We start from the raw sequence: 14847 nt of genomic DNA on the forward strand, positions 1-14847 counted from the left end.
TCTTACTGCTTGATGCAAAGCCCCCAGACTGCCAAAGACATATATAGGTGTTTCTGTGGTCCCCATCCATATGCTACAGACGGCTAAAGGTGATTTAGTACAAAACTACTTCCACCAGCTGCTGACTTTCTCTTTTTGAAGCTTAACCCCGAGACTGCCCCAGACATCTATAGGTGTTTCTGTGGTCCCCATCCATATGCCACAAACTGCTAAAGGTGATTTAGTACAAAACTACTTCCACCAGCTGCTGACATCTGTAGGCATTTTTGTTTCCTCATACTACTTCACCACAGACGTCTAAAGGCATTTAGTACAAAGTTTTGACTCAGTGACCACTTTCTACTTGATTTTAATTATGCAAATAATTCTAAGGTCCTGGTTAACACTTAAACGTTGCAGTGTGCATTTCGGCAATGTGTAAGGTATGTTATAACTCCCAAGGGAAAGGCGGCTGGACTGTATGTGCACCTCAATAAAATTCCTACTGGCTAATGTGGACTTTGGTACATGTAGATTAAGGCCTCTTACACACTAAGACGTTGCATTTGATGCGACTTTAAGGTCGCACAATGTGCCCCTAATGCAGCGCATGTAGGTTATGAAGTTGGACGTTATTTTGCACTGCGTTATGTGTCTCTTGGTGCGCCGTTTTCGTCGCATACTGATGGAACAAAAACGGCGCATGCGTTACATTTAAAAAAAACAACAACCTTACTGAGCATGTGCAACACACATAACGCAGCAAATCTATTGCTAAACGCACAGCATGCAGCACTTTTCTAAATATTGCTACGCGTTACACACAATGCAACGTGTGCACTGTGAATGTTGCACAGACTTAATATTGCTGTGTTAGTCCACGTTAAAACATTTTCTAACGTGTGACTTTAACGTCGCACTGTGAAAGAGGCCTTAGGCAAGCCATTTAATAAACACAATTCAAACATAGCTGGCGCTAACGTAGCGTTTTTGAAAAAAAGAAAATGCTGGCAATCTAAGAACACTGCTCCGTTACCTTGGAAACTCTACTCCCAACTGTCTAATACTGGAATCTCAGCAGGCCTCTGAGTATTGACCTCTAAATTATTACAGATAGAACTTTGCTCCAAGTTTGCTAAAGTTCAGATTCCTTTGTATATTTATCTGGGAATCCAGAGGCTCACCAGGTGCCAGAAAAGGGATCTGATGATTTTTGGAGCACTTGCAAGCAGCATATGGTGTCTGCACGTCGCTGATATAGTTAGTTGATAGATCGATCGGTTCTAGTGTCTTCAGTTTAAAAATTAACACTTTTTTTACATTTAGAATGTAATTGTAACTTAGGCCTTTATTTGTTTTTTTAAATTATGCAACATAATTCCAGATAGTTTCTGCTGATAAAAAGAAACCATTGAGAAGGGAGTGTGAGTACATTTTGGGCCCGTTTCCACTAGCTTAGTGGATGAGAGGCGATTGCCGCATCACCTCGCATCCCTCTGCAGGTACTTCCGGTTGTCTTCCGTACAACCAGATGCAGCTTCCCGCCGGCGACTACGGGGACTCTGATGCGTGCTGCAGAAAACTGCAGCATGCTATCCATAATTTCCCCCACGTCGCATTGCGCCCGTTAGCGTAGGTAAATTTGCGTCAATGGAAACTACTCCATTGATGTGAATTGGTTGCAGTTTCCTTGCGATGTTGAGCAGTTTCCGCATAACGACGCGTCTAGTTGAAACGGGCCCTGAAACTGTTCCTGCAGTTGTAATACCATACTCACTAGTGGTGCTGCTGCCAGTTATAAATTACATTGTACTAAATGTAACTGTTAAGATTTCTCTACCTGCTTGGCAAAGTTCAGTAATCATTACATTACATATTTATTTGTAATAATAAGGGAAAAAGATCTGCGATCGCTCTGTATACTGTGATCTAGTAAAGTCCCAACTGATACAATGGGGTGTGTGTCACAAATGCCAACAAAGATTATTGCAATGTTCCAGTGCTGCAACACAGTTTCTGGGTTATGAATACTACTGTACAGATGAATAAAGTTATGTTGATATCAATACATGCATCAAACTTTCCCCCCTTCAGGAAACCACTCACCGGATGTTGGGGTCTCCAAAAGATCTTTCTGCGCATTCAGGGTTTATGCCCCCCCCCCCCCCCCCCCGTCGCCTTACAGGCAAATGCCTCCTCCTTCCGGTAAGGGCAGGTGATGGAATGATATGGAGGTCACATCTCGTGCGTCCTTCTAGGGTTTGAGCATGTTGCTCGCTTCTGCTGCTAGCCCTGCTGGAGGAGGCATAGGATGGCAGGCAGAGAGGAGACAGACAGCTATGAGGCTCCATGCCAGACTACAGACTGACAAGGACACCCAACATCTGGTGAGTGGTTTCCTGAAGGGGGGAAAGTTTGATGCATGTATTGATATCAAGAAGCGCAACATCACTTCATACATATTTATTTGTGTTGAAAAAAGACATATGTCCATATGTCCATCGAGTTCAGCCAAAAAATAAGATACAACACCAGCTTGCTACCTCACATATCCCTGTTAATCCAGAGGAAGGCGAAAAACCCTTACAAGGCATGTTCCAATTAGCCCCAAAAGGGAAAAAAATTCCTTCCCGACTCTAGATGGCAATCCTGGAATTACCTAGTAATTATAGCCATGGATGTCAATCAATGCAGGGAAAGCATCTAAGCCCCCTTTTAATGCAGATATAGAAATTTACCTTAATTACTTCCTGTGGTAATACATTCCACATTTTAATCACTCTAATAAGCCTCGTACACACGCCTGACAGACTGTACACACGCTGTACTGTCGCTGGAACGCCCGCCCAGCAGGAGGGTCTGACGGACCCGTCGTTCCCTGTAGTACGGCGTGTGCACGAGGCTTTAGGGCCCTTTTCCACTAGCAATCGCTAGCGTTCACGCTGAACGCTAGCGATTGCTGAATCGAAAAAGCAAAAAATTTCCCGGCGATTTCCCGACGTTTGCTGCCGCGATTTTGCTATGCTATGCACTGCATAGCAAAATCGCGGCAAAAATCGCTCCGCGGCGCGATCGCGATCAAGTAAAAAACGAATCGCGGTAGTGGAAATTACCTACCGCGATTCCTATGTTAAAAAGCAAACCATAGCGATTTTAAAATCACTAGCGGTTTGCGGTTTTGCGATTAAGCAGTCGCAAACGCCCTAGTGGAAAAGGGTCCTTACTGATAAGAACACTTTCCAAAATAAATGGCTAGAAAAGTTTCCACTATGCGCGGATCAAAGTCTTTTGAACAAGTCTAGGGACAAAAAGCTTATCTGCCAAGCTTTTATATTGCCCTCTGATGTATTTTATATATGTTAAGTAGATGCCCCCTGGGTGTCTTTTCTCCAGACTAAATAATCCCAGTTTATCTAACATTTCCTGGTAAGTGAGGCCTTACATCCCATAATCAATTTAGTTGCTCCTTTCTGCACCTGCTCTAAATAGAAAGGCGTGTCTTTGTGAAACTTATTATTTAAAGTTTACCAACAAATCATTGCTGCACATACATACACAACCATTTATAATGGAACTTCGAAAATGGACATCCGTTTTGAAATCGAAGATCTTCAATTTTTGTAATTAAATACAATTTTTCAATTTTCTTGTTGTTATTGCTGCTCCAGTTCCAGTTTGCTGTGTGTTTGGAGTGCAGAGGGTTAATGATTGTGTGTATGCAAATTGACCCCTCCCCAGGGCACCTGCTTTTCTTCTTAAAACCCAAGTCCCAGGAGGATGGGCATGGCTACCCTTGCTTGTGCTTACATTTTCCTAAATGAACACACTCAGCAGCACTTTAGGCATAAATATGTAAATTCAACAGCTGATTATGGAACAACATGCAAATCTGTGAGCTTCCATGGATATCACACAATCTGAATTGTGCTTGTTCCATAGCGTTAGTTCAGCTTTAGCATACACATCAGTTGCCAGCATCAGGATCTGTTTAAGACCACGGCTGAGCCTGAAAAGCAGTGGGGGAACTTTCCAGCCCCCTGGCTCCTGCATCCCTCAGCAGCCTCATGGTGGTAGGAGACTTATCCTTGGTTATCCAGTGCTGCAGGGATCACAGACTTCATAAGACGCCTGAAAATGTTTTGTAGTCTACTCAGAAAAGTGTTTTAAAATGTATAACACATTTATTGAACTGAACATGGATTTATTCTATGTGAGGTAGCTAAGCAGAGCCAATAATATATTTTATTCATTCTACAGTTGGCAAGATTCTAATTTTCCTCACCAGTTTCTGCAGCTTTCCTTCATCTGGTTCTCTTGACTGTTCCGTCACATCAAACAATAGTATAATCCATGCAAAAGCCACTTTACAGTAAAATAAAATGAGGTCAGATGCTGAGTGCTCCCCATCACATTGATTTTACTCTGGCACAGTAAACGTTTTCAAACACCTCATCCCTCCTCACTTGTGCCTTTCTCTAAGGAAAAAGAAACCGCCCCTCCCTTCCCTCCTGTGACCTAAAATACTGCTATTGTTTTACATGTATTCAGATTCTTATTTATTAGGCACGCCATAATATTAAGACATGAAAGTGCTTCAGATGTGGACGTGCTATTGACCCAGTATGGATGGTTTTTGATAATGGAACATATGGTAACATTGGTAGGATACTATAGAGTCGATGCAGTATGTTTCTGTTGTGTTTCCTCACTGTGGCTGCTAGATGTCAATTTACAGTTGAGGCATGGAGGGTGGGGTTGGTGCCTGTCCCCTTGAATTTACATCTGGGATGGAAAATGGGCGCTCCTTGGAAGTGGGAGACAAGTGCCCATTGGACGTGGCATGCAGGGTTTTCTGTTATAAAGTGACTGTGCCATGTGTCAAACACTGAAACTGGTTTCCTTACAAACTCTGCTATTCGCTTGCATAACATTTTAAACAAGTGGCACTTGTTGCCCAGCATGTCAGCACCTGAACTGTGCAGCAAGTATGGGCTTAGCCATCCATATGAAGGAGACCACACTGAGTTAAACTAGCACCATCCTGAGGTAATATCTTATTGCTCATTATCATTGGTCTCTGGAGCTGTGTAATCACGCAGTGCACATGTCTGCACATCTAGATGCTTAATCTGATCCATTTTTCATAATGTCTATTTGAACATGTGCTGGAAAAATAGCCATAAAAATAAAAAAAAATGAATGCTAAATTGAAGGTTTGGAACAGTCTTCTATTAGAACTGTTTTATTACATACAATAGATACATTCATATGGGTTGTCTAAGGACCATTTTGGTCTTAAACACATTTACCATTAATCCCCTAATATATGCCAATAATGAATTTCTATTCTAGAACACCACAGTGTGGTGGTGTTGTGTGTTCTTGAATTTCAAAACTGGATTGGATACTTTCCCAAAAGAATGAAACAGAAACATTTCCTTGAGTAAATAGTAGAATGTTGATCCGGGGTTTATATCTGATTGCAATGTTGGGTCAAGAATGAAGGACCACAGTTGGCTCTGAAATAAAACGGACAACAGAAAATTGCACCCATTAATGTTTGTTTTTGTATTTAATAACTATCAAACTTGGGATATATATGAGCAAATGTAACAACTCTAATACTCGAAATGCATCACATTTATTTAACATATTTTTCACAAATTTCTTCTGGTTTCATACAACATGGAAAGTGACCTGGAGCTAATGTTATGTTTGCTCCAATTTAAACTTTTTACCTTTAAGCTTATGCAATAGGAGGAGGAGGAGCCCATTGTATACATTTAAGGCTTTGTGAAAATCAATCTTGCTTTATAGTTTTGATTTAAAAGAATATTTCAAATAAGTGTCAAATGAAAATGGCAGACAAAGTAGTGCATCCATAACTTGATATTTTGTTACACAACTTTTACAGGCAACCATTGCAAACAAGTCACTTTTTCCAGATTATATTTTTCAATTCTTTCTGTAGATGTTTCATAGTATTTAAATCGGGTTCTTTGAAGGCTGCTTTAGCCCAGTATTTTGTTCTCGGGCACTTTTGGGGGCTTCTAGGTGTGTTTTGGGGTCGTTATCCTGTTGGATTTGTAGCATGTAACTTCTGACACTGGGCAATATGTTTTGCTCTATTCATACACACAAGCACAGACTTGGCACCACAACCCCAAAAACATAACCAAATCTCTTCCATATTTCACAATGCGTATGGTGTACTTTTCTTTGAAGACAAAATTTTTTATCCCGTGAATATGGATCTGGTATGGCTTGCCAAAAAACTTTAGATCTACCTTATCTGTCCAAAGAACAGTCTCCAAGAAGTATTGCTGGACACTTGGTCATGCACAGTAGGAAACTACCATATGCACCCACTTGCGGGCAGCAGCCTCCTGCTCAATTGTTCATGCATAGGACAGGCACCACAACAATTCCTGTACTGATTGCTTGCAGCTGCCTGCAAACGTCTTGCAGATCCGCGGAAGTGGTTGACAGTCAGTGAGTTCGCTGCTGCCAGTGTGAATGCATCCTTACTTAAAGGGAATGTCCAAGCAAAATAAAAAAAATGAGTTTCACTTACCTGGGGCTTCTACCAGCCCCATGCAGCCATCCTGTGCCCTCGTAGTCACTGCTGCTCCAGTCCCCCGCTGGCAGCTTGCCGACCTTGGAGGTCGGCGGGATGCATTGCGTACATTTTTACGCATTCCCACTAGTGCAGGAACATTAACACATACATTTTACGCATTACTGGTTCAATGCGTAAAAATGTATGCATTGAACAAGTAACGCGTATAAATTTATATGTTATATGTTCCTGCACTAGCGGGAATGCGTAAAAATGTATGCAATGCGGCCCCTGCCAGCAGGGGACTGGAGCATCAGTGAGTGGCTACGAGGGCACAGGATGGCTGCATGGGGCTGGTAGAAGCCCCAGGTAAGTGAAACTCATTTTTTTTATTTTGCTTGGACATTCCCTTTAAACTAGAACATTGGGAGCAATCAATGTGAATGTGATATTTATATCTTATTAGTAACTTTACAAAATAGGTTTTTTTTTTTTTTGTACTTTGTCATTATGGGGTTACTGAGTGTAGATTACTGAGAAATGGAAAAACAAACAATTGTAGCACCAGACAGTAATATAACACAATGAAAAATGTGAAGGGGGTTCTGAACACTATCTGAAGTCACTGTATAGCTGCAAATGTTTGCAACCGATATCTGTTTCTATTAAATTTAGAGACAAGTGCTTTTTCAGACTTGGTTGATATGATCTGAAATTCCTTTTGGTTGTGTAATTGTTCATTTGCCCCGGGCGTACTACTACATCTACACAATTTATAAACTGGCCTGAGCAGTCTAACATCTGTCTTGTTCAGTTTCAGATCACTTCTAATATAGAGACCCACTCCACAAAATTTTCCATTTTGTTATTTTTACTTTGTCCCTCTGAAAGAAAGGGGAGCAGTGTATGTTGACTGCCAGTTGTATAGTGACTGAAGCCAAATCTCTAAAATGGCTATATTGTATGGTTCTGGGGGTGGCTACCTTGCACTGAAATCTGTATGGGGTGCAGGTGGTTGCACGTTTGCACTAAATTTTGTATGGATGGCGGCTAGTTTGTACTGATATTTGTATCGGTGTAGTTTGCCTAGTTAGCATTTATTATTTACCACAGCCATTGTTTTTATTTTTGTTTATGGCCCTGTTGGAACCTCAGCGTATACCTGAAGGGAAAAAAACAACCCAGTTTGGTTACTTACCTCGGGAGATGGGCGCCTCTGGATCCCCAAAGGCTTCTCCTGTCACCCTCCTTCTTGCCCGTCCAGCGCTGAGACCCCCACAAGCCTGTAGATAAGGGTTTATTAATGGAGCTCGTCTTTACTGCACAGGTGCAGGTACTGCACAGGTGCAGCTGGCTCACCCTTGCACACTAGCATGGAGCAGAATGGGCTTGCTTTTTGCCCTGAGCCCGAGCAGCTGCTCCGTGCTACTGTGTAGGCGTGGGCCACCTGTGCAGTGCGGGTGAGCTTTGTGGAACTTTTGAGGGCCCCAGCACTGGGTTAGAGGGGGGTGGGGGAGTGCTCTGGGAATCCTGATTTATATATTTTTCCCCTAACAATTTCTCAGGTTTACTTTAAAAGGAACCTGAGGTGTGAGACCTTTGGAAGCTGCAATATTTATTTCATTTTCAACAATACCAGTTACCTGGCAGTCCTAACAAACTGAAGTGGGGACAGAACACCACCAAAATTCAGAAGAAATTTCAGCAGAGGTTGTTCTTCCTGCGCCAACTGAAGAGATTCGGCATGCCCAGAAAGCTGCTGGCCAGCTTCTATACTCCCACTATAGAATCCATCCTCTGCTCCTCAGTCATGTCATTGTCTGGTACACGGGCGCAACGGCCAGCGATAAACACAAACTGCAGAGAGTCATAACTGAAGCAGAGAGAATCATCGGGTCTCCTCTTCCACCTCTTGATCTCCTCCACTCCGCTAGGATGATGAAGAGGGCCACTGTGATCTCCCGCGACCCCTCCCACCCAGGCAGTCACTACTTCAAGCTCCTCCCATTGGGCCGCCGCTATAGGACTATACCATGCAAAACCACCAGACGGAAGAACACCTTCTTCCCCCAAGCGGTTCGGCTGCTGAACTCCAACCTCCTCCTGTTAGGCCCGCCTACTGGCATGCCCTAGCGGGGTCTTTCAGTCAATTCTCGCCGTTGCCCGCCCTGGTTCTCACTGCCTAGGGTCTGTATGGGGCCATCATCATCATTATTATTATTATTATTATTATTATTATTATTATTGGACTGTTCCTGCACGGCAGGAAGATACACTAACTGATGACCCGGGACTGTTACTTGTGAAGGTCAGACCTATACCATTACTGTAGTTCTAAATTGTTTTAGTTGTGTGTCTTGTCTTCCTATACTATGTCTATGCCATGTGTACCACAAATAATTCCGAGTATAGCTCTTGCTGTATTTGGCGAAATAAATTATTCTGATTCTGTTGATCTTCCTGGTCAGTAGGGTTTGAATCACACACCTGAAACAAGCATGCAGCTAATCTTGTCAGATTTGTCTTAGACATCTGGTCTGCATGCTTGTTCAGGGTCTGTGGCTTAACCACTTGCATGCCAGTAGTGTCAGGCTTCTTAAAGGACTTCCGAGGCCAAATGTTTAAAAAAAACATAAAAAAAGTTATATACCTGTGTAACTTTGTAGGACACGGAGGACGCCGTCCGCGCCCTCCGTGCCGTTCCGCCGGTCCCCGCCGCTCATAGCCCCCCCGGACGGCTCCCGACCCAACGGCCAGGGTTGGGCTCTCTGCCTGTATCAAGATGGCTGCCAGCCCTGGCCGCGGCTGCGCACTCCGCATTGCCGCTAGTGCGGCTGCGCAGCTCCAGGGCCAGCCCTCCGATCCACGCATCCTGTTGCAACAGGGGGACCCGGCGGAACGGCACGGAGGGCGCGGACGGCGTCCTCCATGTCCTACAAAGTTACACAGGTATATAACATTTTTTTTTTTTTTTTTTTTTTTTTAAACATTTGGCCTCGGAAGTCCTTTAAGGAACAAAGACTGCTGGTATAAAAAAGCTGGGCTTACCGACGGACCGCCACTCAACCATTGCTGCAGGCCAATCGCTGTGAGCCAGTCAGGAGCCGATTTAATTGGCTCCTGACCCTGTAATCAATGTGAGCCAAGTAATCACAGGGTCAGGAGCCAATTAAATCTGCTCCTGACCAGCACACAAAGCTCTGCCGATGGCAGAGCGTGTGGCCTGCAGCGGCGGGTCCTTGAAGCACAGTAATTGAAATCTACGCCCTGACAGGTATAAGCAGCCATAAACAGGATGTAGATTTCAATTATCACGGTCGGGAAACCAATGCTAGGTACACACGATACAATTTTCTGACAGATTTACTGTCAGAACCTTAAACTGAAGACTCATCCCCATAAGACCGCACCACACATAATGTAAATGAGTACAAAAAGCTTTATTAAATGTAATAGGTTCCATATGATAAAATCAATTAAAACATCGATCCAGGTAATGCACCAAATATGATAACATGTAATATTCATGTATGGTAAACACCTCCAACATCAGTAATGATTACATTAATAGTAATTACAAAACAATAATGGATGTAGAATTCAGAATACCAACATACATCTAAGGTAAGTAGAGGGTAAAGTGCACGTGCAAACATTGTAAACATCCCACAAGGGGAACCAACCGCTGCATAGAAACAGTGACAGTGTGAAAAGATGAAGTGTAAGGAGCAATTGCACAAGTGAGTGCCCAGTGTAAGAGCTGGACGCGGCCAGCTGAAACAACAGGAAGGTGAGCTGAGTGTAGGCTTACCAAGAAGGAGGTATCAGGAGGAAGCGTGGTGCAAACCGGACCAGGGCCGTCGCGATTCGCCGCCGAATGCGGCTTCAACGGGGCATGATGCCCCGTTGAAGCCGCATTCGGCGGCGAATCGCGACGGCCCTGGTCCGGTTTGCACCACGCTTCCTCCTGATACCTCCTTCTTGGTAAGCCTACACTCAGCTCACCTTCCTGTTGTTTCAGCTGGCCGCGTCCAGCTCTTACACTGGGCACTCACTTGTGCAATTGCTCCTTACACTTCATCTTTTCACACTGTCACTGTTTCTATGCAGCGGTTGGTTCCCCTTGTGGGATGTTTACAATGTTTGCACGTGCACTTTACCCTCTACTTACCTTAGATGTATGTTGGTATTCTGAATTCTACATCCATTATTGTTTTGTAATTACTATTAATGTAATCATTACTGATGTTGGAGGTGTTTACCATACATGAATATTACATGTTATCATATTTGGTGCATTACCTGGATCGATGTTTTAATTGATTTTATCATATGGAACCTATTATATTTAATAAAGCTTTTTGTACTCATTTACATTATGTGTGGTGCGGTCTTATGGGGATGAGTCTTCAGTTTAAGGTTATCATAGGTATATAATCCCTTTCTGCACACTCAGTATTATTGGTTTATATTGGATAGCTTTATTTATTATTAAGACCGGTGCTTGCCCCAATTTGCTGGTTTCTAATTAGATTTACTGTCAGATCAACTATTTCCAACATGTGTACCTAGCATAATACTTCAATTACTATTTAAGGTAATAGAGGCAGAGGATCAGCAGGACAGCCGGGCAATGTGCATTATTTAAAAGGAAATAAACATGATAGCCTCCATTTCCCTCTCCCCTCGGCTTTCCACATAGGTCTTTGTGGGCTGCAAACCTGTTTTGACATGATGCAGTTGTAATTCTGCTTTCTACAAAAACGTGCTGAAATTGGCAGCCAGTAGCTCCGTTTGAAAAGCAAAGCAGCAGACTTTACAGTTTAGAAATCTAATCAACATGCAGTGGCTTCATAATACGGCACATGTGAAGTCCCGTCTCATAATACACATGACTGTGTGTTGTGTCATTAAGTTATGGCGCACGGAGACCCAACACAGCTGAATACACAGTAAAGAAACCTAATCAAATTGAACTCTTGGTTGCTATTTTGAAATCCCTATAATTTTAACAAACATTTGAGCTAATTTAATAAAGTTTCAGTCCCCAAGAAAAGAAATACAGACAAAGCGAGCCATTTAGATGAAATGTATATTTGCACTTATCTGGTAATCTGTTTCTTTCACTTAATGATAAACATTATGGTGAATACCATCAGCATGTGAGTCAGGTTTACAGAGTTTCTCGTAACTCTTCTGTAAATTATGCATAAGCCCAGTAGTTCAGTATTTCAATACAGCGGTATCCCTCACATGCTTCTGTTCCCAATGCCAAGGAACAAAGTGTTGTGTGTTCTTGAATTTTTTTTTTTATGATGGCGTTTGCTATATGTTTATGTAGCATTTGTCGAAGTGAATAGATGAAGAAAAATACTCTTTGTAATAACCAGGGCTGTGCAGTCTGTACAAAAAGCATCCAACGCCTACTCCGACTTCTCAGTTTATGAAACCATTGACTCCGACTCCAGGTACCCAAAATTGCTCCAACTCTCCGACTCCTACTCTACAGCCCTTGCATGGCTATGGAGTGGGTACAAAAATCATCCAACTCCAAAGTTTCTGAAACCTCAAACTCCAGGAACCCAAAAAACAGTGCTGCTCAAATTCAGATCCGGGAGACATCCTGATAGTTCTATCCAGATATCTCCCAGTTACCTGTGCGGGGTGGGCGGGGTCAATCTTACCTGTCTGACATCTTCGGTCCGTCCCTCGGCTCCTCCCACGATGCGGTCCAAGCGGCAGTCACGTGATTACAAACACTTCCTCTTTCTGGGTTAAAGTAGGAAGTGTTTGTAATCACGTGACGTGCGTGGAGCGCATCATGGGAGGCACTGAGGGACGGACGAAGAAGACGTCAGACAGGTAAGATTGACCTCCCCGCCCACCCCGCACAGGTTTACTGAGAGATATCCGGATAGCAACTATCCAGGTATCTCCTGGATCAGGATTTGAGCAGCTCTGCCCAAAAATTTCTCCAACTCCACAGCCCTGGTAATGACAAGACAAGACACAGAACATTTAGAGCTCTTTCACATTTGGACGTTCCGTTTGATGCAACGTTAAGGTCGCATAACGTGGCCCTAACGCAACGCATGTTAGCTTTGAAGTTGGCCGTTACATTGCACTGCGTATGCATCTCTTGATACGTACGTGATGCATACTTTTTGACACATACGGATCGAACGAAAACGGCGCATGCGGCACATTTAAAAAAAAAAACAAAAAAAAACACATTACTGAGAATGTGCAAACAGTCTAACGCAGCCAAATACGAGTATAATGCACAGCACGCTGCACTTTCATTTAATGTGCTGCGTTATACTCAAACGCAACGTAAGGCACTGTGAACCAGCCCATTGATTTCTCATTGCTGTGAGTTGGGGTGCGTTACAGGCTGCTGTAACGTGGGAATTTAGCGTCCCACTGTGAAAGCAGCCTTAAGCTATACTGCGCTTTTCTTCTGGTGGACTCAGAGCACCAGAGCTGAAGCCACTAGGGCATGCACTATAGGCAGTAACAGTGTAAGGGAGTCATGCCCAAGGTCTCCTCACTGGAAAGGTGCAGGTTTACTGAACAGGAAGAGCCAAGATTTGAACCCAGGTCTTCTGTGTCAGAGGCAGAGCCCTCAACCAGTACTCTATCCAGCCACAGCATAAATTACTGTATATCTTTTTTTTTTTTTTTTTTTTTTTATAACTAACCTCAGAGTTTCCTTGAATTGATAATCCGGTTATCTTCATCAGGCAGTTGTAAAAAGTCAATTATATTGCTATTAACACACACTTTCCCTTTGAAGTGCAAATACGATACCAAAGACGTCTGATAATTTGCACTCATACAGCTCACTTTGTGAAAACATACCAACCACATACATGGATTGCTATGCAGGGTAGGATTTGCTAAAAGGCCTAAAAGCCATTCTTGGTAAACAAATGCAGCCATAAAGAAAGCACATTCAGACGTTTGGCATTTGCAGCAAAACAAAATCTCTTCCTTCTCTTTTTTTTATTTATTTTTTTCCCCTGGAAATCATGAGCGCTATTGCACAGTGAAGTCGTCCAAAATGCACAATAATTGCATCGGAACACCTGCAGTGTAAAAAAACCATAATCACGATTGCCTTATTGATTGTTTGCTTATGCCTCTTGGTACTATAAGTGAAGAAAGTTTATTGCTGCCTATTATGTTTTCAAGAAGGCTCCCCTGTTATGTTTTTTGCTGAGAATGTTTGTTTTAGCTGTGCAGTATTTTTAAATCTAATCACCAGGTTTATCTCTTATATATGCAGGTGGGGTCATTAACATGTCTGTACCCATCGCTCTTACTGCTACAAATGAGGACAAACAGAGACTTGATGGCTGCACAGCATTTGCCTTAGTATTTGAAGGGAAGAGAGTCGCCATATTACGTCATCCGGAATTCTATGAGCACAGGAAGGAAGAACGATGTTCCAGACAGTGGGGAACCACATGTAAGGACCACCCATACATAAAGGTCAGAATTCAACAATGTTCATTTTATGTATTAAACCGCATATCTTATTAAACCACTTTCCCAAAAAGATAAATGTTTTAGTTTTTCACTAGTGTAAAGGGTTCAGAACTTGGATTGTACTGCCAACTTGCGCTCTCCTATTTGAAAACATCTGTTACTTGCTGTCTAGACAGGAAGTGGAGAAATCTCACCAAAAAGGGACAAAGACAGGCAGAGAGTTATAATCCCTGATTCGTTTTTATTGCTGTCTTTTTTTCTCTCTCACAAAGACTTCCCATTACTAACTCAAAGCCAAAAAGTTTCATGCAGATCCCAGGAACAGGATGTTATAATGGAACTGGCTGTACTGGTGAGAGGTCTCCTGACCAAGTACCTTAAAGCAAACGTGAGATTTGCATACGATCAGTATCTATACTTACCTCAGGAGGAGGGGAAAGACTCTGGGTTGTCTAGAGGCTTCCCCCCCATTCTCCTCTGCCAGGCCGATCCAGCGCTGGAACCCCCCAAGCGTGGAAATACTGTGCAGTAGCATGGTGAAGATAAGACTTTGCTGGAAAACCCAGAGCCTGAACAGGTCCGTGCTACAGTGCAGACGGCACATGCATGTGCAGTAGCACGGACCCGATCTGGCTGAGCTTTTTTTGCCCAAGCCAGAGCAGGTCCATGTACTGCACATGCACAGCCTGTCGAAAAGCAATTTTCAATAGTTTTCAACTAGATCCAATGGAGGAAATGTGAGGAGGAGCAGGATGGGGGAAGCCTCTGGATTTTCCAGAACCTTCCATCTACCTAAAAAGTACTCAAATAGGGCACTT

The 14847-nt window shown here is 43.1% G+C and overlaps 1 protein-coding gene across 1 annotated transcript in view; it reads left to right on the forward strand.

The window, feature by feature from the left end:
- The window catches only part of PAPSS1 (3'-phosphoadenosine 5'-phosphosulfate synthase 1), a 167974-nt gene that overhangs the window by 82499 nt on the left and 70628 nt on the right, over window positions 1-14847 (forward strand). Inside the window, exon 8 of the mRNA XM_068231236.1 lies at window positions 13827-14032. Coding sequence (XP_068087337.1) covers window positions 13827-14032 — 206 coding nt within the window. The remainder of the gene's footprint in view (window positions 1-13826; window positions 14033-14847) is intronic.

The sequence above is a fragment of the Hyperolius riggenbachi genome, chromosome 1 (assembly GCF_040937935.1).
Source record: "Hyperolius riggenbachi isolate aHypRig1 chromosome 1, aHypRig1.pri, whole genome shotgun sequence".
Taxonomy (NCBI): Eukaryota; Metazoa; Chordata; class Amphibia; order Anura; family Hyperoliidae; genus Hyperolius; species Hyperolius riggenbachi.